This window comes from Selaginella moellendorffii, unplaced genomic scaffold, assembly GCF_000143415.4.
Source record: "Selaginella moellendorffii unplaced genomic scaffold, v1.0 SELMOscaffold_21, whole genome shotgun sequence".
In the NCBI taxonomy this organism is placed as follows: Eukaryota; Viridiplantae; Streptophyta; class Lycopodiopsida; order Selaginellales; family Selaginellaceae; genus Selaginella; species Selaginella moellendorffii.
The window spans coordinates 832,607-857,179 of record NW_003314282.1 but is presented as its reverse complement, the minus strand read 5'-3'; the positions used below and the strand labels follow the sequence as shown (position 1 = coordinate 857,179).

Sequence of the window (24,573 nt, the reverse complement as noted above, 5' to 3'; positions counted from 1 at the left end):
AGCACTTCATGGTAGAAGCATAGAAAAATTTGCCCAGATTTCTTCACGCTATATGGCTACAGAGGCTATAAAGATTGGATCGGTTCCTTTCCAATACATTGGAACATTGCATTGTCACGAAGATCTCTCGATTGTCTTGCTTGTTTCTTTATACTTCTTGTTGGAACAATGCCGTAAAGGAGGTTTCGCTAGTTTTCGTACAAAGATAAAAAACCGTGGGATATTCCTCAGATGAGCCTTGGAGTACGGACTCGGCATGCTAGCAAGAACAAGAGGAGCCAGCGGGAAGTAGAGGAGGGAGGAAGATTAGGGTTTGTGTGGATGCGCGATGGCGGAGGGGATCGATATGCACACCCGCGGCGATGCCGGCGGCGCCGTGACGGAGTCTCTGCTATGGAGCGATGCGGTGGCGGCGCAGCAGCCGTGGAGGCTCAGCCTCCGCCGCCCCGATCGCGTCGATGTGGCGCCTGATTCGCCGCGGAATTCCATGCACGATTGCCTCAAGAAGTGTAAGCTATCGATCGATTTGGTAGTTCTTTCGGTTCTTTCTGGCGAAATCGCTCACACATCGCGATATTTCGGCAGGGTCGACCACTCCAGTGGATGAGTTCTACCAGCAGCAGCTCGAAATGCTCGATTCCTTCTCGGAGCTGGACAGCATTCAAGACAGAGGGCCAATGTCCGCCGGTGACAAGGAGAAGAAGGATGAGACTGCGCGGCGCGAGACGATGGCCATCCGGATCTCAAACCTGGCGAATATGGTGCTCTTCGCGGCCAAGGTATATGCATCGATTCGCAGCCGGTCGCTCGCTATCATCGCGTCGACGCTGGATTCGTTGCTGGATCTCTTGTCCGGCTTCATCCTTTGGTTCACTGCCTTTTCGATGCAACGGCCGAATCCATATCTCTATCCCATTGGGAAGAAGCGAATGCAACCACTGGTGAGCAAAGCTTTCTTCTTCTTTTCGGTCGCTCTCTTTTCTTACGAGTGGCCTTTTCTTTTTCTTGCCCTGCAGGGGATTCTTGTGTTTGCTTCCGTGATGGCGACTTTGGGACTACAAATTCTCCTTGAATCCGGGCGGAAGCTCATCAACAATGTACACGTTTTTCTCTTTTCCTGTTCTTTTGGCGTCGCTTTTCTCATAGAAAAAAAAAAAATGAAATCTTGCAGGATCATGACTTGGCATTGGACGGTAGCAGGCGCGATTGGGTGATTGGGATCATGGTGTCGGTCACTATTGTGAAGTTACTTCTCATGATCTACTGCCAGTCGTTCAAGAACGAGATCGTGCGAGCCTACGCGCAAGATCACTTCTTCGATGTGATCACCAACGCAATCGGGCTGGTTGCGGCGGTGCTCGCTGCTCGCTACTTCTGGTGGATCGATCCGACCGGCGCCATTGTTGTAAGTACACTGGATGGCTTTCTTAAAGTTTTGATTCTTTGTAGATTTTTCTGAGTGGTTCTTGCCGCAGCTCGCGCTTTACACGATTAGAACTTGGTCGGTCACAGTGCTAGACAACGTAAATTCGCTGGTGGGCCGGACGGCGTCCCCGGACTATCTCCAAAAGATCACGTACTTGTGCTGGAACCACCACGAAGAGATTCTCCAGATTGACACGGTTCGCGCTTACACATTTGGCTCTCACTATTTCGCCGAGGTGGATATAGTGCTGCCCAGACATATGCCTTTACAGCAGGCTCACGATATCGGCGAATCTCTCCAGAACAAGCTGGAATCTTTGCCGGATATCGAGCGAGCATTCGTCCATCTCGACTATGAGGTCTCCCACAGGCCAGAGCACTCGAATTACGACGATGCCTGACAAAAATTTAAAAAATGAAAAAATTAGAAAATTACCATTTTACCATAACGTAGAATGAGAAATGTACACTTAAATAAAAGTAAAATGAGAAAAGAATCTTGGAAGTACACTGTTTTATGGTTTACCCGACATTTTTCCACCTGTACAAGCCAAAAATAACCTTTTGACCTTTTTACTACATCTAGAGTGAAAAAATCTTTAAAAAGTAAAATGGACGTTCCTGGGATGGCCGCGCTGGGAAGCCGCGAGCTGGGCGTGCCCAGTGCGACACCGCACGCGCGACCACCGCGGTAGCACAACAACCGGATATTCCCCCATGGCCCGGTACCGGTTGCCACCGGGCATCGGTCCTTGTTTTGAAGTGGGGAAAGGAACCGGAAGAAAAACCCCAAGAGGCATCACACTGCTTGCGCAGGTGGAACTGGTTTAGGGTTTCAGGTACAGCAAGTATACCTGTGTACCCCAGCTGGGGCCATGCCGGTACCGGACCCTTCCAGGAACGTCCCCGGTAGTGACAATGACTCGATGTGGGGCGCTTATAAAGAGGTGGACCAAAGCTGTGCCTTGGCATATGGGATAATAAAAAGGAGACGTGGCAGCACGAGGGTGACGCTAGGGCTTATATTTTGTAATTTGGAGGGAAGTCTCGAGGGCTTTATATATTGCGGTGACGACCCACGGCGCATTTACATGCTCGTCGTCTGCGCCAGGTGATTTTTTCGATCGGTGAGGGTGGCATTTCACTCCAGGGTATCGATCGCTCCGGCTCTGACGATAATCGGTGAGGGTTTGTGAGCGGCATTTCACTCCAGCGTCTCGATCGCTCTGGCTTTGAGATGATCGGCGAGGGTTTGTGAGAGACATTTCACTCCAGGGCATCCAAGGCTTGATCGATCGGCTAGTTCTATGGATGATGGCTGAGGCCAGGCTGCTCGCGGTAGGCAAGCGCCATTGGAGCAGGATGCCGGAAATATGTGTTGGGAGAACGATGCACGATTGTTTGACGACTGGGATGAAGGCGCGTCCTCAGGTAGGCTTGGTTTTCTTTCGTAGCAAGTGTGCTCTCAGCATACAAAGAAAAACTACTTTTCGTATGTTTTTAAAGAAAAAAAAAGAAAAAAAAAGACAAACAACAAAACTTGCCTTTAACTTTCTTTTCAAGTGTAGTTTGGGATGAGTCGTCAGGTAAGCTTCATTTTCATTCTTTGTAGAAGGCTGACATGATTTCTATCAATGCAGCTCCCACTGTCAGGGGGGAAACCGCTTCCTCAGGTACATTTTAGTTTTGTCTTCGTTGAAAGCTGGAAGCTCATATGTTTTTTTTTTTCTTCCTGTTTTTTTTCTGTAGTTTGTACTGCCAGGGATGATTCACCTCTTCGAATGGCCTCGGAACTTGGTCCTGCTCAACTGGTAGAGCTGCCAAGCGTTTCCAACGAACGTTTCGACGGTGTTGGCTATCTTCTGTGCGAAAAACTTGGTTCCGTGTCGCTGACGATGAAGCAGCAAGTGTCTAGAGATACTTTCGCCGCCAATACCGCAGGTTATGGATCATCCAACAAGTCCGCGTCCGATCTAGTACTTGGTGAAGGAAGGTGGAAATTCATCCTCCCCGGGAATGTTGCTTCTGTCCTCTATGAGCATCAACATGAAGGTCTACGTTGGCTGTGGAGATTGCATCTTCAGCGTCGAGGAGGAATTCTGGGAGACGACATGGGCCTTGGCAAAACAATGCAGGTAAAAACCTTTTCTTTTTTATGCTTCTGCAGTTCTAATCTATCCTTTCTCAGATTGCTGCATTTCTTTGTGGTCTGTTTCACTCTCAGCTTATTAAGAGGGCGCTCATTGTGGTGCCGAAGACATTAATACCTAACTGGAGCAAGGAGCTCAATGTGGTGCGACTTGGAAGGAAAGTTGAAGAGTAAGCGAACGGAGTATCATTCAAGTGACATATGCTACTCCTTTCTTTTGTCTTACAGCTACTCGACGTTGTCTGTAAACGTCCGGAAATCGAACTTGCATCATATATTGCAGGTATACTCACTCTGATATCTACATCCGTGCATATCATTGTTGCCATTGCAACAGGCCGGAGGAGTGCTGCTTACCACATATGATATTGTTCCCCACAATACCAATGCTTTGAAAGGTAGGTTTGATGGTGATCAAGTGACATGGGACTACGTCATTCTTGACGAGGTGAGACGATTTTTCTTTGCCGTGCTTCTCATTCACGTGAAACGTGCAGGGCCACCTGATAAAAGATCCCTCAACTCAACGTGCAGAAAGTTTAAAGGAAATTCCGAGCGCTCATAGAATCATTTTAAGTGGCACTCCCATACAGAACAATTTGCGAGTGAGATTGATACGGAAGTCCTCTGATAAATTTTTTCGACTAAACACCTCTTTCCAGGAAATGTGGGCCCTTTTCCACTTTTGCTACCCTGAACTTCTAGGCGACCGAAAAGAGTGCGTTTTTTAATGTGCCTTCGCTGGCTCTTATGCTTAACTTGCAGATTCAAGTGGGAATACGAAGCTGCGATTTTGAGTGGTAATAATAAGGATGCAAATTACATTCAAAAGAGTTGCGCAGGTATGACAATAATCAAGTTATCCTGTTTTTGAGCTGGTTTTGCAGAAGCTTCAAGACAAAATTGCTCTGTACTTTTTGCGTCGCCTGAAGAAGGATGTTTTTCCGAGTATGGGTCAAGGCACACAGCAGCTTGCAAAGAAGAATGACATAATTGTATGGCTGCGATTGTCTCAACGACAGGTACGTAAGATGTTGTATTTTTTCTGTCTACTATCTCGTGATTTTCTCAGCGTCAGATGTATATGGCGCTTTTGAGAAGTGAAACAGCCCACGAATTCCTGGCAGGTTCAGACGTCTTATTAGCATTGACGGTATTTGAAATCTTATTCAAGATGTTCTTAATGAGCATGTCCGAATTACAGATTCTTAAAAGAATTTGTGACCACCCTTGGCTTTTGATAAAGCAGGAGATCGACGATGTGGTCGGGTATTTAGATAGTACCGACACTGCGGCCACTTCCTCCTGGTTCAGCAGAATCTGAGCCGGACAGTGATGGAAATAAACACTCGTGCAAGGTCGTATTTCTTATGGCTCTTCTGGTAAGTTGGTGCTGAAGTTATACAACTTATAAATTTTTTATTTTTGTTGAAGGAAAATCTTGTGCAGGAGGGCCATAGAACATTGGTCTTCGCTCAGGCTCTTAAGATGCTTGACATTATCCAGGTGCGTCACATATTTTGACTGCCTTATCTGATGTTGTTTCTTTCAGGAAGAGATAACAAAACGGAGGTAGCTTTTGTCGTATAGACGGCAAAACAAAAGTTTCTGAGCGTCAGAGAATCGTTGAGGTAAGCCACGGATGGATTTAGCTTGACTGACTTATTCTATTGCAGGATTTCCAGAGTGATGGCTGTAGAGTTTCCATATTTTTGTTGACATCACAAGTTGGAGGATTGGGACTCACGTTGACAGTTGCAGATAGAGTTGTCATTGTAGATCCGGTTTGGAATCCCAGGTTTGGGTTCACTTTTTAAGTTTTTTCACGTTGGGTTTTCTTTCCTTTTCTCTTTTTGTGATTCTGAACAAGTATATTTTGTAGCAAGGACAACCAAAGTGTAGATCGAGCATATCGCATTGGGCAACGTCGGGACATCATAGTTTACCGCCTGATAACATCCGGCACAATGGAGGAGAAGGTTTACAGGAGGCAGGTGAGCCAAACTGTACAATGTTTTCTATTCCTCCCATCTGTTTTCAGGTTTTCAAAGGAGGCCTCATGAAAATTGCTACCGAGCGTGCAGAACAATTCCGGTACTTTTCCCAGCAGGAATTGTATCATTGGACCGATCACTCACATTTTTTTGCGCTCGCAGGACTTCCGAGAATTATTGACTGTTCCGAAGACTGGCTTCGACATTTCTCCTACGCAGCAGCAGCTGTATGAAGAGCACGCCAGTCAGTTCGAAGTGTATGTTTTTTGCATGAGCTTTATTCCCCGCATTGTAACACCATTGTGGCAGAGACGAAGAACTCGCCAAGCATATCAAGTTCCTGGAACGCCAAGGAATCGCAGGCGTGAGTCACCACGACCTTTTGTTTTCCAAGGCTGCTCCAGAATTACGTCCTGACGCCGATGAAGAAGTCTCTGCCATCGCCAGCTTCTACTCTAGGCAAGCATCTTTGTTCTGGTTTCGCATCCTTGCTAAGGTATTTCCGGTTTCTTACAGCTATGCTGCACATAAGGCTCGAAAGAACTGCTGGAAGGGAACACGAGAAGTGAATGAGATCAACAAGTTTTGACCCATACATACTTCCACTGAAACTTAGAAATCCTTGAAATTTTCTATTTGGATGAATATCTTCAATGTCAAGATGTGTGAGATACCAGGGTATATGCGAAAAAGGATATACTTATAATATGCGAGAGCATGTACACGTGCCAAATAAGCTAGGGTTTATATTTTGTATTTTGGAGGGAAGAGCATGTCTAGGGCTTTAGGGTGCCGCGATTGATCGATGGAGGCGCAGTGATTAGGCGGCGCGCCAAGGGCATTGCGGTGAATTTCGATTGAGGGTTTGTGCGGCATTTCTCTCCAGGGTGTCGATCGCTCCGGCTGTGACTGTTCAGCTGGTTCTATGGATGATGACGATGTCCAATTCGTTCGGAGCAAGCGGAATCTCAAGAATGCGGAGAGGACGGCTCTATTGGAGAAGATAGCTGACGCCAGGGCCGCTCGCGGTAGGAAAGCGCCGTTGGATGAGGAACAGGATGCTGGAAGTATGTTTTGGCCGGGCGTGGGAGAGAACGATGCTCGATTGTTTGAAGACTCAGTCTCAGATGAAGAATGCCCGTCCTCAGGTAGGCCTTAAGTTCGCTCTCATCGTAGAAAGAAAAACTAATTTTGTGTGCCATGTAGTTTCTACTGCCAAGGAGGAATCCACCAGACCAAAGCAGTCAGATACATCAGGTAAGCTTGCTTGTGTCTTTCGTTCTAGGAAGCTTTTTAATTTTTTTTCTTATGTAGTTTTGGATGAATCCTTGACATCGTCAGGTAGGCTTGCTTTTCATTCTTTGTAGAGGCTAACTTAATGTTTATATGCAGCTCCCACTGTCAGGAAGGAAACCACCTCCTCAGGTACACTTCATTTTTGCCTTCGTAGAAAGTTGGAAGCTTATAAGTTTGTTTTTTTTTTTAAGTTTCTACTGCCAGTGAAGAACCCGTCAGACCACAGCAGTCACAGGCAAACAGCACCAAAGTGCCGGGAAGGAGAAGGCTTTGCAAGGTCAAGGAGCGTGATTCACCCCTTCCAATGGCCTCTGAACTTGCTGCTGCTCAACTGGTAGAGCTGCCAAGCGATTCCAACGACAGTAACTCGCTAGAAACTGACGACGGTGTTGACTATCTTCTGTGCGAAAAACTCGGTTCCATGTCGCTGACGATGAAGCAACAAATATCAACGACATCTAGAGACACTTTCGAGTCCGCCAACAGTGCAGACTATGGATCAGCTACATCGTCTCTCGCGGAGGTGTCCAAGGGGGCCACTGATGACGTTCTCGAGATTTCTTCTTCAAGTTTATCTAAGAAGTCCAACAAGTCAGCTCTCGATCTAGTACTTGGTGAAGGAAGGTGGAAATTCGTCCTCCCCGGGAATGTTTCTTCTATCCTCTATGAGCATCAACATGAAGGTCTACGTTGGCTGTGGAGATTGCATCTTCAGCGTCGAGGAGGAATTCTGGGAGACGACATGGGCCTTGGTAAGACAATGCAGGTAAAAAAAAATTATATTTGATGTTTTTGCAGTTCTAATCTATCCTTTCTCAGATTGCTGCATTTCTTTGTGGCCTGTTTCACTCTAAGCTTATTAAGAGGGCACTTATTGTTGCGCCGAAGACTTTGATACCTCACTGGGGCAAGGAGCTCAATGTGGTGGGACTTGGAAGGAAAGTTAAAGAGTAAGTGACATCGTTCAAGCTACAGATGTTAATCGTTCTTTTTTGTCTTACAGCTACTCGGGGACGTCTATAAGCGTCCGGGAATCTAATTTGGATCGTATATTGCAGGTATACTCATTGTGAAATCTACATCCGTGTGTCTCATTGTTGCCATTGCGACAGGTCGGAGGAGTGCTGCTTACCACATATGATATTGTTCGCCACAATACTAATGCTTTGAAAGGTGAATACAACTTTGATGATGATGACGTGACTTGGGACTACGTAATTCTTGACGAGGTAAGACGATTCTTTGCTGTGCTTCTCATTTACGTGAAATGTGCAGGGCCACCTAATAAAAAATCCCTCAACTCAACGTGCAAAAAGTTTGAAGGAAATTCCGAGCGCTCATAGAATCATTATAAGTGGCACTCCCATACAGAACAATTTGCGAGTGAGATTGATGTGGAAATACTTTGATACCTTCTATCACTAAACACCTATTTCCAGGAAATGTGGGCTCTTTTCGACTTCTGCTACCCTGAACTTCTAGGGGACCGAAAGGAGTGCGTTTTGAATGTACCTTCGCTGGTTCTTATGCTTAACTTTGTAAGGTGCAGATTCAAGGCGAAATACGAAACTATGATTTTAAGTGGCAACGATAAGAATGCAACCGATAGGCAAAAGAGAATTGGAGCCGCCGTTGCGCAGGTATGAAAACATTCAAGTTATCCTGTTTTTGAGTTGGTTTTGCAGGAGCTTCAAGACAGATTTGCTCCGTACTTTTTGCGTCGCCTGAAGAAGGACGTTTTTCCGAATACCGGTGAAGAAACACAGCAGCTTGCAAAAAAGAATGACATAATTGTATGGCTGCGATTGTCTCAACGTCAGGTACGTAAAAGTTTGAAGTTTTTCTGTCTACTAGCTTGTGCCTGTTTTCAGCGTCAAATGTACACTGCGTTTTTAAGAAGTGAAACAGCCCAAGGGTCCCTGGCAGGTTCAGCCAAGGGTTCTGCTTTAGCAGCATTGACGGTATTTGAAATCTTATTTAAGTTATTCCTAGTATTGATGTCCGAATTGCAGATTCTCAAAAAAATTTGTGACCACCCTTTGCTCTTGACAAAGCGGGCGACTGACGATGTGGTGGAGGGCCTCGAGTATTTAGATAGTACCGACATTGCGGCCGCAGAGGCTATGAGAAAATCGCTTGCTGGTTTAGCAGAGCCCGAGCCTGACAGTGATGGAAATAAACATTCGTGCAAGATCGTATTTCTTATGGCTCTTCTGGTGAGTTGGTGCCGAAAACTTACAACTTATATTTGTGTATTTTTGCTGAAGGAAAATCTTGTGCAAGAGGGCCATAGAACACTGGTGTTTGCTCAGACTCTTAAGATGCTTGACATTATCCAGGTGCGTCACATATTTTTACTGCCTTAACTGACGTTTTTCTTTCAGGAAGAGATAACGAAACGGAGGTATAGCTTTTGTCGTATAGACGGCAAAACAAAAGGTTCCGAGCGTCAGAGGATCGTTGAGGTGAGCCACGGTTATGGATTTACTTGACTAACTTTATTCTATTGCAGGATTTCCAAACTGATGGCTGTACAGTTTCTATATTTCTGCTGACATCTCAAGTTGGAGGATTGGGACTTACGTTGACAGCTGCAGATAGAGTTGTCATTGTAGATCCGGCTTGGAATCCCAGGTTCGGGTTCACTTCTAAGATTTTCTTCTTTTTTTTTTTAACACGTATTTTGTAGCAAGGACAACCAAAGTGTTGACCGAGCATATCGCATTGGACAGCTCCGGGACGTCATAGTTTACCGCCTGATGACATCCGGCACATTGGAGGAGAAGATTTACAGGAAGCAGGTAAGCCAAGCTGTACATATGGTTTTTCAATCGTCCCATCTCTTTTCAGGTTTTCAAAGGAGGCCTCATGAAAGTTGCTACCGAACGTGCAGAACAATTCCGGTACTTTTCCCAGCAGGTATAGTAGCATTGGACAAAACAGCCGATCACTTACATTGTTTTGCGCTCGCAGGACTTCCGAGAATTATTGACTGTTCCGAAGACTGGTTTCGACATTTCTCCTACGCAGCAGCAGCTGTATGAAGAGCACGCCAGTCAGTTCGAAGTGTATGTTTTTTGCATGACTTTTATTCCCGTCAGCATTGTGACATCATTGTGGCAGAGACGAAGAACTCGCAAAGCATATTAAGTTCCTGGAACGCCAGGGAATCGCAGGCGTGAGTCACCACGACCTTTTGTTTTCCAAGGCTGCGCCAGAATTACCTCCTGCCGCCGATGAAGAAGTCTCTGCCACTGCCAGCTTCTCAAGGTTTGCATGAGTAGCATTTACTCTCGAGCCTTCTCACACAACAGATAATGCTACTTCACAGGATGGCCGACTCGCTATCTTCCAAACTAAAAAATAAGCAAGTGGAGGACTACTCTGGGTAAGTATCTTTTCTGCTTTTACATCCTTGCTAATGTATTTCGGGTTTTCTTACAGCTCTGGTGCATATCAGCCGCAAAGCAACTACTGGAAGGGAACGCAAAGAGTGAATCTGGTGGACCTTGATGATAGCCAGATGAACGTGAGACATTTGCAAGATAACATCAATAGGCTGTCCTCCATGCTTTCAAACCGTGTGAGTGTTGTCATCATTCTTATCCCGTGAGCCTAACTCTTATCCCTTCTCTTTTGTTGTTTAGAGCCTGGTGTCAAAGCTGCCGGATGGGGGAGAAAACATCAGGAAGAAAATGAAAGACCTGGAAATCGAGCTTGAAGAAGCAAGCCGCGCGCGAGAGAAAGAGATAGTCGACGTGGACGAGTTTGCTAGTGCATTTGACAAGCTTCACGTCATTGTTTGATTGATCGATCAAAAGATGTTAGCTTTACAACAAGGTGGTGTTAGTGGTGTAATACATCGTCGTTATTTCTATATACTTTTCCTGATGATTCTCAGATGGCCAAACTTCCCAGCTCCAGGTGATGATCCTTCGAATATAAACGGCAAATGGCCAGTGGCTTCCTTGTAACGCTGCTGGACCTGTGTGAACAAACAAACAAACGAGAGCAGTCAATAAGATCTCTACGATTCGAGGGACCAAGTGACGTGTGAACTTACCTCGAGGATTTGCTTTGTAGCGTCCACTCCGGGTGTGCTCACGACACAAACGGTTCCACCGCATCCACCGCCGGAGATCTTGGCACCAAACAAGCATGTGTTCTCCGACGTGCTGTGTCTTTGCATGTGTTTTACCAGAGCCACAAGCCGGTCTGTGCCAGTGGAGCCCAGACCACATTTCGTGTAGCTCAAGTGTGCCTGCCAATCCAAAGTTAACATCCATCCATCCATCCATCCATGTAGCTGGTAAAACAAAGTTACACTTACCTGATACATTAGTTGGCCCAACAAGTAGAGTTGTTTAGTGGTATCTCCGGCAGCTTCCAGCAGAAGAGCAAATGCCTGAAAGGAAGAACCATTTGTTGGAATGAGAAGCTGAAAGAAAGGAAGAGATGGTGGTTTTACCTCCACACGGCTGTTTTCATAGATTGGATGGGCCGTGGGTGATTTGACAGGGTACGAGACTTGCGGAAGAATTGTTGTCACCGAATCTTTGTGACTGCCATACTTGTCCAGGAATTTCTTCCCTTCGATTGTCTCGGGGAGCATGTTGGCGTACGAGGCTTCGTATCTGCGGTTAAACAGTCGCGTTAAGTTGGCGTTAAGTTGGCAAAGAAAAATCATGGATGCTGGTACCTTTCTGTCGTCAGGTTGCACAGATATGACAGATTCTTTTCGTCCAGAAGCTGTTCCGTTTCCACCTCGTCGACTTCGTCAAAACCATTTCCGTTGTCCTGTTTCTCTGAGAGTTTCTCGGCTGCTAGCTGCGCAATCATCTGGCGGCCCATGAACGCTCCAACTCTAACGGATCCGTAATCGGCTCCCCCAACGCTAGAGACAAAGCGAGAAAGAAAACAACGTTAGCATCATTGCCGGGACTCGAGTTTGAAGATCTCACCTGTGCTTTATGCCCGAATCAATCCCCCAGAACTTAACGTCCGTGGGGATGTTCACGTGTTCTTTCACCTCTGCTGGCTGTTTCATCCATCGAAATGTTAATTGGTGCGCACCAATAGACAGATTTATAGATAGTACCTGGCACACCATCGCGAGAAGTTTGTACGCCTCGCCACAAGCTGAGGTCATCTGGTCCATGACTCCGCAAGGGGCACCAACAATGAGATTCTCTACCTGCGCAAGGTTTCACTAAGCTGTAAACAAGACTTGTATGCCTACCTTCTGACAAAGAATTGCCAGCTGCCTTGGCTCAATTTCAAGACCTGAGGACGTGCAAACAAAACTCAAAATTTGTGTGTTGGAATCGAAAGCTGGCAACTTACCATATGCCGCGGCTATTGCTGACATTGAAGCAACCTCGACAGCTGCTGACGAGGACACACCTTTGCCTTCGGGAACAGCTGAGGATACCTGCATTCCAGACGTTAGATACTACCCTTTGTCGTCACTGTGTAACGTGACTTACCAAAATGCTAATGCAGTCTTCACACTTGAATCCTAGTTCTCGTATCAACACCAAAATGGTCCCTGCGACATAAGCGGCCCACCTGCCAGAGGAAACGCGCGTTACAAAATGCAAACTTGATTCTAGTTGGTACTACTTTCTCGACCTTTGTGACGAATCGTTAGAGAAGTATCTGCGAGCTTCTTCGTAGCTAATAGGTTCTCCTTGCGCATCAAAAAAGTCGGATAGGTCCATATCAAAAGTTGGAGCCCTGTTAGACGCCTCAGATCCGAGAGATACCTGCAAAATTCAATTCGTAAAAATCCAGACAAGAAAAAATCTTACGCACAATTTGCATGACTGGCTTACAGCCAGGAACTTGTCGGGCAGATATGTGCTTCCACACCCGCTGCTTCCCAGGAGAATTTCTTTGAACAGCAACGTGACAAGCTTCTCTAATCGGCATCTGGAATGCATGATGTTAGTTCAAAGTTGTTGTGACACAGGAGTTAACCATACTTGTAGCACGAGGCTGCCAGAGTAATCCGCGATTCCGCCCATAACATCCAAACGACCAGGAGCTCTTGCTACAAATATTTCTTCCTGTAAAATATAGCAAAGTTAAGACCCTGGTCTGCATCTACATTCAGCTTCTTACCTCCCAAGAAAATATGCCGGCAGCAGCTACACGTTCTCGAAGCGGTGAGTTTACATCGTCTTTCAACCTTGCGAGACTTTTAAGGAAAAGAGCTGTATCTGATAATCCTTGCAGATCCCCGTGCAAAATCTCAAACTCTTCCACCTCTCTGAAACAACAGCGTTTAGAATACAAACTTTTTGACATAAGAGACTTACATGTCAGTGACAGTGTGATTAAGAAGATTTCCCGGTACACCAGGATTCAAACCATTCAGAAGGCCCAATTGGCTCTCACTTTGACTTTGAGTGTACCAATCAGGAATTGTAACCTCCCTACCAGGAACTCTTTGAATTTGATATCCAAAGACAATGGCATCACGAAGCCTGCGTGCTCCACTTTCCTAGGTGAATGAAGAAAGAATCAGTTTTACACTGTTTAGTGCTTTAACATTACCTTTCTTACGGAGGCAATATCACCCCGAGCAGCACCCTCTAGTATTCTCGCAACCGTCTGCAGGAAAACAACTATAGTGATCGGACTATTCTTTAAAGTGATTCATTCACGTCACCTCGCCACCGTTCAACGGAAGATCGTAGCAAGGCTTCATCTGCAACGCCCGTTGAAGATATGGTTCCCATTGTCCACTTAAAAAATCTCTTCGGATCATTTCTACTCCACATCGGTAGGACTGTCATTCATTTGTAAGTTGAAGTTTCCTAAAAATGCCATCAAAGTTACCTCTAGCATATTTCTCAAAAATGGTTCTTCGTTAAAGTAATCACGTCTGATAAATACGAAAGGAACTTTGTATCCCAAGGCTTCACTCACAGTTCCATAGCCAATCTTGCCTGAAAAAAAAAATCTGAGGACACGCACATGATTTGATAAACATACCAAGCATGCAATCGCTTGCTGCAATAAGATCTGGAGTATATGCATCACGTCCAGGGCCAATAAAATTTGGAGGGAGCGACTGGTCCGAGGAAGCACCACAGACCAAGCATACCCAGCCCGCAGGTAAAAATTCCTCTTTTAAGGACCAATTAGCGAGCTGAAAGGAAGTTTATATCACAAATTGTGTCGATAGCACTTTCTGGACATACCTGGCCACCGAAGTTGAAGACAACAATCTTTTTGTCATCTGGAATGCCGAACTCCTTGCGAACCTGCAAAATAAAACACGCTATAGTACGTGCAAAATCCAATCAAAACGGGCACAAAGACCTGCTCTCTACTCTTCCGAACTTCTCGAACAACTAAAGGAGCATCCACGACATCACGAAACGCTGGCACTGTTACAAACACTTGGTCTCACAAAAGGGAACTACGAAGAGCAGCTTTACTTACTAGGACAGTAGCCAGGCAAGCGTATTAAAAACAACGCTTGAGAGTAGTCTTCCGCTATCTGCAATCACCAAGCAATAAGCGTCTAAACACAGCAACATTTCCTTACCTGCCAAATGATCGACTGATGCGCATGGCCAGCAGCCGTGACATAGTCGGCATATATAAAGTCCCAGCTGAGAAATCAACGTAAGTTTCAATCCAAAGATTGGTCAGCCACGCAGACCTGAAGTTGCTAACACAAATCGAAGGAATATCAGCTTCTGTCGCAGCTCGACATGCCACCGGAACAATATCCGAAACCTAACATAAGTTTTCCTTTAGAAACAACCATACGAGAAAAAAACGATCACAAGTTACCACAAGATTTGCATTGATGGAACGAAGCCATCGAGACTCAGTTTCCAGAATTGATGCTCGTGGTAATACTGCTGTCTCGGAATACTGAAAAAAAAGGATAGCATCGATAAATCAAGACTTTTTTTAATCCGTATCACCTGTTCCAAGGAAGCCTGGCGATCCACTGTCAAGGCATCCGATTGCACAGCTCCACAGTCTAGAAGCACCTGTGCGAGAATTCTCAGTCGCTAGAAAAAATAGAGATCCAATTCCAGAAGCCGCAAGATCGCTTACCTTGCGGACGTGAAGCTTGGGAGATGGAATCTCGCGCTTAAACACGAAATCCGGAGCGCCAGAAACTATGTAAACGACATGTCCAGCAGCTACCAGATGCCTGGCGACCTGGAAATATCAGCAAGAAGCGTGTGATGTAGCTAGGGTTCTTCCCGGATCGCCATTCCCAGCCTAATTTCGCACGAGATCTCACCTCGACAACGCGCGTCGCGTGGCCGAATCCATGGCCAGTGACATAGTAGACAACCACCAGCTCCTGGCGCTGATCTCGCATTGAATCGCTCGAAACCATCTCGCCTTGGCGGAACGATCGCCCGCCTCGCCCTCTCCCGGGTGGAAGAAGAAGCACAAAATAAAATAAATTCGCAACCCTTACCGTTGGATTGGCTCATATATCGCGTGCCCTTTATCCAACGGCCCAGAGCCGCGGTAAATGAGCTAAAATTTCGCACGAAATGATCCAGATAAACATTACCCAAGTTTCGCGGAGGCCTAGATAAAAAAGTCTGGTAAGGTATGGTTAAGGTTTCTTTGATAAGCTTGACAACGCAAATTTAAAACACTCTTTTGATTTTTACCTTGACATCAATGATTGATCGCAACGTTGCTTTGCCCTAAGACCCAGAGGTACGGCACCGCCACTGGCGCGTACGGTGAATGCCGCGACTGGGCATTTGCAGGAGTGTCAAAACCTCTTCACATCGCTGGGATATCTTGGCATTGATACGAAGTTGATGCCTCACACGACACGGGGTTGATTACGCTAAACCCGGCTATAACAACACCGTATGTTTATGCGATACGCTTGGTGTTTTAAAATGGTATAGGTCTGGCAATTTGGATTCTTTTGTCCCCTCTAGCTGTGGCTTCTGTTCAAAGTGTTTGAGCTGTTTTTTAGGATAGGTATTTTATCAATATTCTTTTGCTTTGAATTCATCATTTCATTCATCAGTGAGAAAGAAGGCAAAAGAAATAATAAAATAGCAGCGCAAGAGAGAAAAATGGTGTAGACGACGACCAGGAAACGATCGAGAGAGGCTTCTCCGGTGTTCTTGTTGTTGTGAGCATTTGGATGTGACCCTCGCGAAGATATCGAAAACCTTGAGAGCTTTTGGTGAGTGATTTGATATTTTTCGCCATGGAGAGAGAGTTCAATGCATTGCTGCGCTGTGGCGCCGCTTGGACGCTTGTGTCAAGCGAGAGCTTTTTTTAATCGATTCGGCCCGTGAGCAGCAGCCGGATTGATTGACTCTATCGTGGTTTTTTTTTGGTTCTTCGTTTTTTCTATATGAATTTTGCAGCTCTGCGTGTGCGTCGTCCAAGGCAGTGGATCTTGGAGCGTTTGTCTTGCATTGTTTGAGTAGAGTTTCCTCGTTTCGAGCTCGTCAAAAAGCCCTCTCCACATCCCCATCCGGCCAGATTGAAACTTGTCTTCGTCCTCTTCTCCTTGTTCTTGTTTGTGTTCTTCGCTTCTTCCTCAAGTAGCTTTCTTTCTCTCTACAGTTTTGTTCTTCTGTCCATCCAGTCTCGATCTTCCGGAGCTCTGCATTTCTTCCGATCCAGACGATGCATCGAACAAGACTTTTGCTGGTGTCGACGATGCTGCTCATCGCGATTACTTTCTCGAAAGGTTTTGCTGCTGCTCAAGCGCGATCTCCTTCCTTGGCAGATCCAAGCTCGGGAATCCAATTCTCCGCGAAGGTAAAACCTCTGCCTCTTTCTTGGAGTGCAATGAATTGAATCGATCGATTCCTTGCAGGCGATTCGACGCCCGAGGATGAGATCTCTGCTGAGCGATCGCGAAATGCGCATCGAGGAGGAGGACTACTACATGGTCGACCCGCCACCGCGGCCGAGAACGCCGGTCAAGAGCGGTCCAATCAAGTATGTGGATCCAGCGCTGGAGAAGCCGAGGATACCACGAAGAACAAGAACAAGACAGAATATTCCCAGGAATCGATCTGTTCCCCCGACGCCGTCGCCCGTCTGCCCGTCACCGCCCTGCAGGTCGTGGCCGTCAGCCCGGTCGCCGCCGTGACTGTTGCCGGAATATTCTAGACGGCGTCAGCATAACTACGGTTCTCTCGTTTTTCTTTTTTTTTTTTTTGTTCTTCTAGTTGATGATTATACGACCAACGTAAGGCCGGTGATGATTTGCGGAGGAGGTTGTTTCAATGTACAAATCGCTGCTTCCCGAGATTGCTTTTCAGAGATTTTGTAGTTCTTCCATGGTTGGCATGGTTGAAGGAGCGAGAATATTTTGCAATTTCTTTCAAACATTTTGTTTGTAATTTTTTTTGAAATTCTTCTTTTTTAGAAACCTCCCCATGCACCACTGTTTTGTTTGGAGCGCCCAAGCAAAAAAAAAAAGTAAAAGGAAAAAGAGCTCAAGGTATTTTTCTATCAAACTTGGTGGCACCAAGTTGGTGCTTGTAACTTGTAAGGATGCCAAGGAGGGGAATGCTGGTGCTGGCGCTCTTGCTGGCGTTGGATCTCCTCCATCCGACGGCCGCGCAGCGCGAGCCAGCCAAGTGCGCCAGCAGCGATGCCGGATCTGTGTTGATGCCATGCTTTGCCATGCTTTGCCATGCTTTCCTCGAGCAACAAAGCAGGGAGCCATCCGCGCGCTGCTGCTCCGCCGTCGCAAACTCCACGCAAAAAGAGCCACCGCGCTGCCTGTGCGTGTTCCTCGACCAGCTCGCGCGCGCCATGAATCGAACCCAGCCCCTCCAGCTCCCGTCGCTCTGTGGCGACGCCCGGCCGGAGCGCTGCAAAGGTTTGTTTGTAGCTAATCGGTTTGCTTAGTGGCACTAAACTGCTTTCTCTTTGTTTTTTTTTTTTTTTCTTGTGTAACTCTGGCTGCTTCAGATGCCGTTGCGCCGGCGCTTGCTCCAACGCCAGGTGAGATTTGTACTATAGTTTGGATAGAACTTTGCTTGGAGAGAATGGATTGAATCAAAGGATGGACTTTAGAAGTGAGACTCTCTCTCTCTCTCTCTCTCTCTCTCTCTCTCTCTCCCTCTCTCTCTCTCTCCTCTGCTTTGCTTTGTTCTGCTTTGCTTTGTCGCTTGCCGTGTGGACTACTCGTTTGGACTGTGCTTTGCTTACACTGGCCTGGGTCTACAATGACATTGTCTGCCTATAACTGCTAATAATGGAATAATTCTGCATTAGTTTAGTGCTAATTACTTTTTTCCTAGTGAAAATGAGATTAATCCAGCTTTTTTGGCAGCTGGGGCTCTCGTACCTGGTCCGCTTCACAGTGGGGGAAGTTTTATGCCTGTCACGAGTCCCTGGAACGTACTGGGGATTGTCCTCGTTTTACTTAGCATCTAATTGTCTTTACTAATTCAATCTAACCGGACTATGGCATATGCTATAGAATTGTCGGAAAGTTTAAATTGCTTTCTTGGCGCGAGAGCAAAATGGGCACGACATTAAACCTGGAGGGAGCGATCCCGCGATCTGGTGGTCAGGACGCGATCGAGGATCTCGCGTCAATCGTGAGATCCTGCGGCAATCCCCGCGACGCGCTTGCGATCCACACGCGAATCCTCGCCAGCGAACAGCACCGCCAGAACGTTTACCTCGCGAATCTCCTGGTGGAGATGTACGGCAAGCTGGGAAGCCCCGTACGCGCGAGGGCCGTCTTCGATACCTTGAATCCCCCGAATATCTTCTCGTGGAATATCCTCGTCGCGGCATATGCCCAGAATGGGCATGTGGAGGAGGCCAAGCGCGTGTTCGATCTCACGCCACACAAGACGGTCGTCTCGTGGACGACCATGCTCCAGGCATATACCCGGCATGGGAATGTCCAGCAGGCAAAGATCCTCTTTGATTCCATGCCCGATAGAAACGCCTTCTCGTGGACCATCATGATGGCCGCATATTCCGAGAGAGGGGATCTTCTTAACTCCAAGATTCTCTTTGACAAGATGCCGCGGAGGAACGTCGTCGCGTGGACTGCCATAGTCAAAGTCTACGCCGAGAACGAGCATATTCCCGAGGCCAAGGAGATGTACGATACAATGCCGCACAGGGACATGGTGTCGTACAACGTGATGCTCTCGGCATATGCCGGGACCGGGAATCTGGCTCAAACAGAGGATCTCTTTGAAAAGATGCCCGAGTATGACATAGTCTCATTTAACACGATGTTGGGAGCTTACGTGCACGAGGAGCGTTTCGCTCGGGCAAAGAGCCTGTTTGATCGGATGCTTTACAGAAACGTAGTTTCTTGGAACACACTGTTGCGAGGATTCGTCCAGGCGGGAGAGATTGAGGAAGCGGCCTGTGCCTACGAGAGAATGCCCGAGAGAACTGGAGTGACTTTCACGATTCTCATCGGAGCTTATGCCCTGCTCGGTTACATCAAGGAGTCAGAAAAGATCTTCGAGCAGATGCCTTACTTGGATACAGTCTCGTGCAATGCGATGCTGGTGGGCTTCGCTCAAAACTCTCGGCTGGAGCAAGCGCTGACGCTCTTCCACAGCACGACGATGTTGGAGCGAAACACCGCATCGTGGAACACCATCTTAGCAGCGCTCGCAAGCCATGGAAACCTGGAAGCAGCGAGAAACCACTTCAAGACCATGCCGGAGAAAGATATAGTTACCTGGACGACGATGGTTGCCGCGCACTGTCACGCAGGTCACGGCCGAGAAGCGATCAAGATCTTCCGAGAGATGGAGCAGGAAGGATTCCGCCCAAACGAGTTCTCACTGTCCACTGTTCTAGCAGCTTGCAGCCGAGCCGGACTTCTCCACCAGGCCTGGCAGTACTTCGCCTCCATGAGCAGTGCCTACAACTTAAATCCTGCCGCTGAGCACTACAGTCCCATGATCGATCTTCTCGGTCGAGCGGGACAGCTCCAGGATGCTCATGACTTGTTCCATCAGATCCCGCCGCTGCCCTGCTCGCTAGCATTGGGTGGTCTTCTCGGTGCATGTAAACTTCACAACGATCTGGAAAGAGCAACACAAGCCGCTAGAGATCACTCCCAACTTGAGGAAATAGAAGAAGCTTTACCTTGAATCAGTGGTCACCTCCAACTGTAGTATAGCTTTGAGTGCTGCACCATGGCGATAGGATGAATCTGAAACCTGGAAAACTGGCGGACGAGGATGACGAGTATGTGGATGCTGGAGCCTCTTGATCATAGTCCGGTGGTTCTCTACTGGAAGCTTCACCTGGAAGTCGAGTCGTCCGCTTTCCAGGTGATGTTTGCTTGCTTGCTGTTGACCGGGGAATTTGCCAGTGACAATTTACGCTCTCTTCTTACCTTTGACATGAGATTCCAAGCTCGGAACCGTCCAGTTCCGAACAAAGAACGTCAAACGACGAACTTGAAGTACCTTAACCTCCCACATCAATGTTAGCAGCACTCTTTGCATCCAAAGCTATATGAATTTCCCATCAAAAAATGTTAATCACTGTCAAAAGGAAGAGAGCTGTCGCAAGTCATCTACCTGAACTACGTCGAAGATGGCCATGCCTCCTGGCTATCTTTCTGTGAGCCTCAGCAAAATCCACCCGGCTCCATAGATACAAAACCGGAGGGACATTGTTCTCCTGCTTTATCGTCTTCCCTTCAGCATCCACCGATCCAGGCAAGTAGAATGCCTGCACAAGGAAAACAAGACGGCTTATTTAGAAAGATAAAGAATAGCATACATACGTCCCCTCTCAGCAGATCCTTGTCTTCCCATGTCAATTCGTAGTAGCGTCCATCCGGTCTGCAACCGGTTATGAGCTTTACACATAAAAAAGAAAAGAAAAGTTCGCAGGACCTTCTTGTCTCTTCTGGTGCAATCAGCACTATAATCTTGGGTTGGAACTTCACGCAATGCTCCACAAACTTGCTGGCAAGTTGAGCCCTGAATCCAAAAGGAGGATTCAAACCCATAATCTGCATTCCACAATACACAATAGTATCAAGTGAATGTACAACACAACAGTATACTCACCAGTTTATCACCGGAACAAAGTTCTTCTGGTTGGATTTCCATGTAGTCTTTCCGCTCGAAATGGAACGTATCCTAAAACATGATGTCAGCATTGATCCAGCAGGGAAAAACATTACTCACACTCGGCTGTATAAAGTCGAAGTTTTTGAATCTGCAATCTTTCTTCATGGCCGTCAGCTTGTCAGACATTAGCCGTGAAAACTCGTTCGATCCACAGCACAGGTCCACCACCTTTGAATCTGAACGAGTCAGCATAACAATACGAACAATTAAGAAAAAAACCTACCATATCTCCTGGATTCACGTAATAGCTGAGCTGGTCGACAATCTACAAGCAGATAATATGTTAGAAAAGGTCTGCCTTGCTTTGTCCATCGAACTCACCGATTGTAACTTATAAGTACGCGTGAAATGCCGCCCAAAGGAACTATAGCGCATTCCAAACAGCATAGGCGACAAGTAAACTCGCAACGCGTCCTGAAAGTTCCCACATTGGTCTTGATAATAACCATGGGTAATCTTACTCTGGCGCTCTCAAGCAGCTTCAAGTCCTTCGGCGAGAAGATAAGTTGAGCTTTCTCAATACTGCCGCCGCATTGGACGAACGTAGATGCCTTTTGAAAAGCCTACAAAAATCGAAAGTAAGCGGACAGCCAAGAGTTGACATGGAATCATCTACATTCAGCAACGAGTGTATCCTGTTCAAATGACGATTCCTGTTCGAATTTGGCCTGGCAGTGCTTGGAGCTGTCAATTGTGCGGTAATGCTTTCAAATGTCAGCTTGCAGCTCGACATAACCTTTGAAACACTGGAAAGAAGAAAACACTAAGTGGAACGAAAGAGCAAATACTACTTACGTGTCTTCCACCTCCATCTGGGAGAAGACGGCGGGCGTGTCAGAACGGAGAACGTTGTTTCCTTGTCGTTGCTCCAAAATTTGAACGCTTTTAGAGCTCTGCAGATTAATTGCAGCCTTGTTCCCACGCTCTTTCGATGGTATCTCCGGAAACTTTATGTGATCCCTTCTTGGTGTTCTCAAATCGGGCATCACTACGTGGTTCCTGAAACAAGTGAACTATAATCAATGTATTAAAACAAAAGAGAGCTTACATGCAATACAGAAATCTTGTTTGATTTATGAACCATCCCCTTCGATCCTCGTCGTCGTCTGCAAAGCTTACACTGGCAACGCAGTTAAGGCAATGCGATTGTAACAACGGTTCGGCTTACCCAGAACAAGCTTCATGCCAGGCTCGTGGACAGCGCCTACACGGATACAGCCACAGCGATTCTTCTTCCTTTTCTCTCTGGTGGCACTTGAAGCAGTTGTGAAGAGGGCACGTAAATCCAGTTCTGGCAGCTGTGTCCCCCAATAACTTGGACACGCAAGGAAGATGGTAAAACTTCCCGCAGAGAGCAACGTCACACAAGAAAACCTGCACAGAAACATCGAATAAGAGTCCACTACTCAAACCGGAAAACATACTTCTTGTGAGGGACCGCTTGATGCTCCAAGTTTTCCACAAGCGAAGCACTGGTGCTGGTTGAGCTCGCAGTTCTTACAAAAGAACTTTGCCATGTGCTGGTAGCAAAGAAATAGAATACTGATATTGTCTAGTGCCAATGACGAACCTTAACTTCTGCCTCTGACAGGCACAAGGTCTTGCAAGAGACGCCTTCTGTTTTGAATCCATGGAACGATCGTAGGCACGGACCATCACAGCTGCGTTACAAGGCACATGATTTCCGTATAATGCCTGAAAAACGGCTTACCATAGCAAATCACCACCATCATCGCATATGGCACAAACAGACTCCCCAACGCCGTCGTCGCCATCCACCTCCTCCTCGGATTCATATCTCGGCCTCTTGCTAGAACTTCCTTCGTCATACGACCTCCTCCTCTTTCTCAGCAAGCTTTGGATATAGTCCGAAGCTCCCAGCTCCGTATCAAGAGTTACAAGTTTCCTCAAGACGTAAAGATTCTCCAACACCTCATCTTGAGTTGGAATGCTGCCATGGTAGCTGCAAAACAGAAAATGGTACATGAATGCCCAAGAAAAGCGCTGCTGCAAGTACCTGTAGAGGGAACGCAAATGGTTCCAAATGGTTGTCTCGGAAGCATATAAATGCTTCCTCGCGAACTCCAGCAGACTAAGCAGAACAAAAACGCTTAGAAACTCCACTTCGTAAGCCTTTGCCTGCTTTCCCAGCTTGATCCTGGCAAAAATGAATGAAGTTTCCTCAGCTTTCTTACGAGAACGAAGGAAACTTGGAAACCATACCATCTTTTTTGCTCATTCCTCACGTAGATCTGTGCCCCTTCCGGGCCAAACTCCACACTCCAGGCATTCACTGGCGTTCCCACTGGACGAAGGCCATCATCGGTCTTACCTCGGAGCCAGACCGTTTCTTGCAACGAAGCTCCAGCACACTCGAGCGGTAGCTGGAACAAGGAAACGGGGTTAAATTCGTCCTGGAAGCAAAATTCTTCCACCGAATTGACAATGTCGTCATCGAGCACCCTGCGAACGACGCGATCAAGCCCAGAGAAGCAAAGAACAATGCCTACATTTCACGCGCGCTCTCCGCTTCCGTGAGGCTGGACTGGAGCTCCTCGATGCTCGATCTTCCGGCGTACGCCCCGCCCTCGCGCAGGCGGACGATCGTCGCGGGCGATGAGAAGCTGAGGAACCATCCCGCTGTGTCGGATCCAGCGGCGCCCAGCGTTCGCGCCATGCCGGATCCGCGAAGAACTCCTTTATTAGAACCCTAAATATTTGTTCGCAAAGATCAGAGCTTTAGGGCATGGCTATGACGATCCGAAACGCCTGGCGATCGATCGTGCGCCTAAATCCCATCAGCAGCAGGAGCAGGGCATTTTCGACGATCGACGAGGAGGAAAGGCGGCAGCTTGTCAACAGGTTCGATCGATTCCATCCTAATTTGCGCGTTCCTCACAGAAATTTCTCTATAGATTGCTCTACCGGAGCAAGCAGCGCGGGTTCCTGGAGCTCGATCTGGTGCTGGGGAAATGGACGCAAGAAAACATCCATCAGCTGGACGACAAGCACTTGGAATCGTTGATCCAAGTCCTCGATCTGGTGAGATTTTGATCTATGTTCCATGGGGTTGTTCTCAAATAGATCGATCTTCCAGGAAAACCCCGATCTATGGAAATGGCTCACAGGGCAAGCCGAGGTGCCAGAATCCATCACTGCTAATCCGGTATGGAGGAAGCCGAGAGACGATGGGTTTTTGTCCTAAAGTTCTAGGATTGGAATTTCTTTCCAGGTGTTTGCGTGTATCCAGAAGCAAATCAGTGGCAACTTGGAGAACCATGCGGCCGTGGAGACTCGTGCCAAGCCCGGCCAGCCGTGGGTTCGTGGATGGGATGACTTCAAGAAGACAGGACCAAACAACGCTTTCCTTGGGAATCAGTAGAAGAGTTTCCGTCCATTGTGTAAATTAATTACTCTTATTTGACTTAGTTACACTGCCAACAAGAAAAGGAAATATTTTTATTTTTTTAATCTAAATAAAAAGAACAAATAGAGGAATTAAATAATTTGATGAAAATTGTGTTAAAAGGCATTTTGGTAAGATTTATTTCCAAGATAAATGTTCAAAATTGTAATGTCACAAGAATACACAAAT

At 46.9% G+C, this 24,573-nt stretch overlaps 8 protein-coding genes and 1 pseudogene across 12 annotated transcripts; 7 read left to right on the top strand and 2 right to left on the bottom strand.

Annotated features, from left to right (window-relative positions):
• Positions 1-134: 134 nt before the first annotated feature.
• LOC9641426 (metal tolerance protein 5) lies at positions 135-1,955 on the top strand. The gene is made up of 5 exons (XM_002973313.2): positions 135-509; positions 586-941; positions 1,017-1,097; positions 1,172-1,405; positions 1,476-1,955. Exons 1-5 carry the CDS (start codon positions 329-331, stop codon positions 1,824-1,826), a joined length of 1,203 nt encoding a protein of 400 aa, XP_002973359.1. The 5' UTR covers positions 135-328; the 3' UTR covers positions 1,827-1,955.
• Positions 1,956-2,036: 81 nt separating this feature from the next.
• Positions 2,037-6,230, top strand: LOC112347338 (annotated as a pseudogene).
• Positions 6,231-6,341: 111 nt separating this feature from the next.
• On the top strand, positions 6,342-10,703 carry LOC9637914 (protein CHROMATIN REMODELING 24). Of its 2 annotated transcripts, XM_024678064.1 has the most exons (24): positions 6,342-6,716; positions 6,775-6,825; positions 6,883-6,909; positions 6,961-6,993; positions 7,056-7,630; positions 7,684-7,814; positions 7,868-7,922; positions 7,977-8,093; positions 8,140-8,247; positions 8,304-8,359; positions 8,414-8,504; positions 8,550-8,684; positions 8,736-8,825; positions 8,877-9,080; positions 9,132-9,203; positions 9,249-9,329; positions 9,377-9,498; positions 9,554-9,665; positions 9,715-9,783; positions 9,838-9,932; positions 9,988-10,134; positions 10,196-10,252; positions 10,309-10,447; positions 10,512-10,703. In XM_024678064.1, the coding sequence occupies exons 1-24, from the start codon at positions 6,494-6,496 to the stop codon at positions 10,668-10,670; spliced, it is 2,949 nt and encodes a 982-aa protein (XP_024533832.1). In that variant the 5' UTR covers positions 6,342-6,493; the 3' UTR covers positions 10,671-10,703. The 2 variants fall into 2 exon arrangements, with proteins under 2 accessions (XP_024533832.1, XP_024533831.1); XM_024678063.1 differs by having other exon boundaries at positions 8,304-8,504.
• LOC9641425 (L-arabinokinase) lies at positions 10,644-15,307 on the bottom strand. Of its 2 annotated transcripts, none has more exons than XM_024678065.1 (28): positions 15,140-15,307; positions 14,947-15,054; positions 14,811-14,879; positions 14,674-14,757; positions 14,540-14,616; positions 14,423-14,489; positions 14,317-14,374; positions 14,194-14,261; positions 14,073-14,135; positions 13,864-14,020; positions 13,708-13,817; positions 13,538-13,657; positions 13,423-13,479; positions 13,185-13,369; positions 12,988-13,135; positions 12,849-12,932; positions 12,679-12,795; positions 12,487-12,629; positions 12,351-12,432; positions 12,208-12,295; positions 12,104-12,147; positions 11,963-12,058; positions 11,826-11,902; positions 11,564-11,758; positions 11,333-11,498; positions 11,195-11,269; positions 10,928-11,125; positions 10,644-10,849 (listed from the first exon to the last, which is right to left on the bottom strand). In XM_024678065.1, the coding sequence occupies exons 1-28, from the start codon at positions 15,236-15,238 to the stop codon at positions 10,739-10,741; spliced, it is 2,946 nt and encodes a 981-aa protein (XP_024533833.1). In that variant the 5' UTR covers positions 15,239-15,307; the 3' UTR covers positions 10,644-10,738. The 2 variants fall into 2 exon arrangements, with proteins under 2 accessions (XP_024533833.1, XP_024533834.1); XM_024678066.1 differs by having other exon boundaries at positions 12,496-12,629.
• Positions 15,308-16,203: 896 nt separating this feature from the next.
• On the top strand, positions 16,204-17,258 carry LOC112347425. The gene is made up of 2 exons (XM_024678219.1): positions 16,204-16,647; positions 16,706-17,258. The coding sequence occupies exons 1-2, from the start codon at positions 16,513-16,515 to the stop codon at positions 16,982-16,984; spliced, it is 414 nt and encodes a 137-aa protein (XP_024533987.1). The 5' UTR covers positions 16,204-16,512; the 3' UTR covers positions 16,985-17,258.
• Positions 17,259-17,391: 133 nt separating this feature from the next.
• LOC9637913 lies at positions 17,392-18,282 on the top strand. The gene is made up of 3 exons (XM_024678047.1): positions 17,392-17,722; positions 17,815-17,847; positions 18,167-18,282. The coding sequence occupies exons 1-3, from the start codon at positions 17,392-17,394 to the stop codon at positions 18,280-18,282; spliced, it is 480 nt and encodes a 159-aa protein (XP_024533815.1).
• Positions 18,283-18,371: 89 nt separating this feature from the next.
• Positions 18,372-19,982, top strand: LOC112347336 (pentatricopeptide repeat-containing protein At4g02750-like). Its single transcript, XM_024678046.1, has one exon. The coding sequence runs from the start codon at positions 18,372-18,374 to the stop codon at positions 19,980-19,982; it is 1,611 nt and encodes a 536-aa protein (XP_024533814.1).
• LOC9641424 (protein ENHANCED DOWNY MILDEW 2) lies at positions 19,830-23,688 on the bottom strand. Of its 3 annotated transcripts, XM_024678204.1 has the most exons (21): positions 23,489-23,688; positions 23,202-23,441; positions 22,996-23,136; positions 22,690-22,941; positions 22,549-22,639; positions 22,403-22,498; positions 22,147-22,352; positions 22,027-22,098; positions 21,774-21,977; positions 21,595-21,724; positions 21,440-21,541; positions 21,300-21,392; positions 21,202-21,243; positions 21,036-21,146; positions 20,916-20,987; positions 20,739-20,857; positions 20,627-20,684; positions 20,418-20,571; positions 20,231-20,348; positions 19,978-20,183; positions 19,830-19,913 (listed from the first exon to the last, which is right to left on the bottom strand). In XM_024678204.1, the coding sequence occupies exons 1-19, from the start codon at positions 23,653-23,655 to the stop codon at positions 20,305-20,307; spliced, it is 2,394 nt and encodes a 797-aa protein (XP_024533972.1). In that variant the 5' UTR covers positions 23,656-23,688; the 3' UTR covers positions 19,830-19,913; positions 19,978-20,183; positions 20,231-20,304. The 3 variants fall into 3 exon arrangements, with proteins under 3 accessions (XP_024533972.1, XP_002973162.2, XP_024533973.1); XM_002973116.2 differs by having other exon boundaries at positions 19,978-20,348; XM_024678205.1 differs by lacking the exons at positions 19,830-19,913; positions 19,978-20,183 and having other exon boundaries at positions 20,336-20,571.
• Positions 23,685-24,446, top strand: LOC9637912 (succinate dehydrogenase assembly factor 2, mitochondrial). The gene is made up of 4 exons (XM_002973310.2): positions 23,685-23,840; positions 23,894-24,020; positions 24,076-24,144; positions 24,211-24,446. The coding sequence occupies exons 1-4, from the start codon at positions 23,725-23,727 to the stop codon at positions 24,358-24,360; spliced, it is 462 nt and encodes a 153-aa protein (XP_002973356.2). The 5' UTR covers positions 23,685-23,724; the 3' UTR covers positions 24,361-24,446.
• Positions 24,447-24,573: the final 127 nt, after the last annotated feature.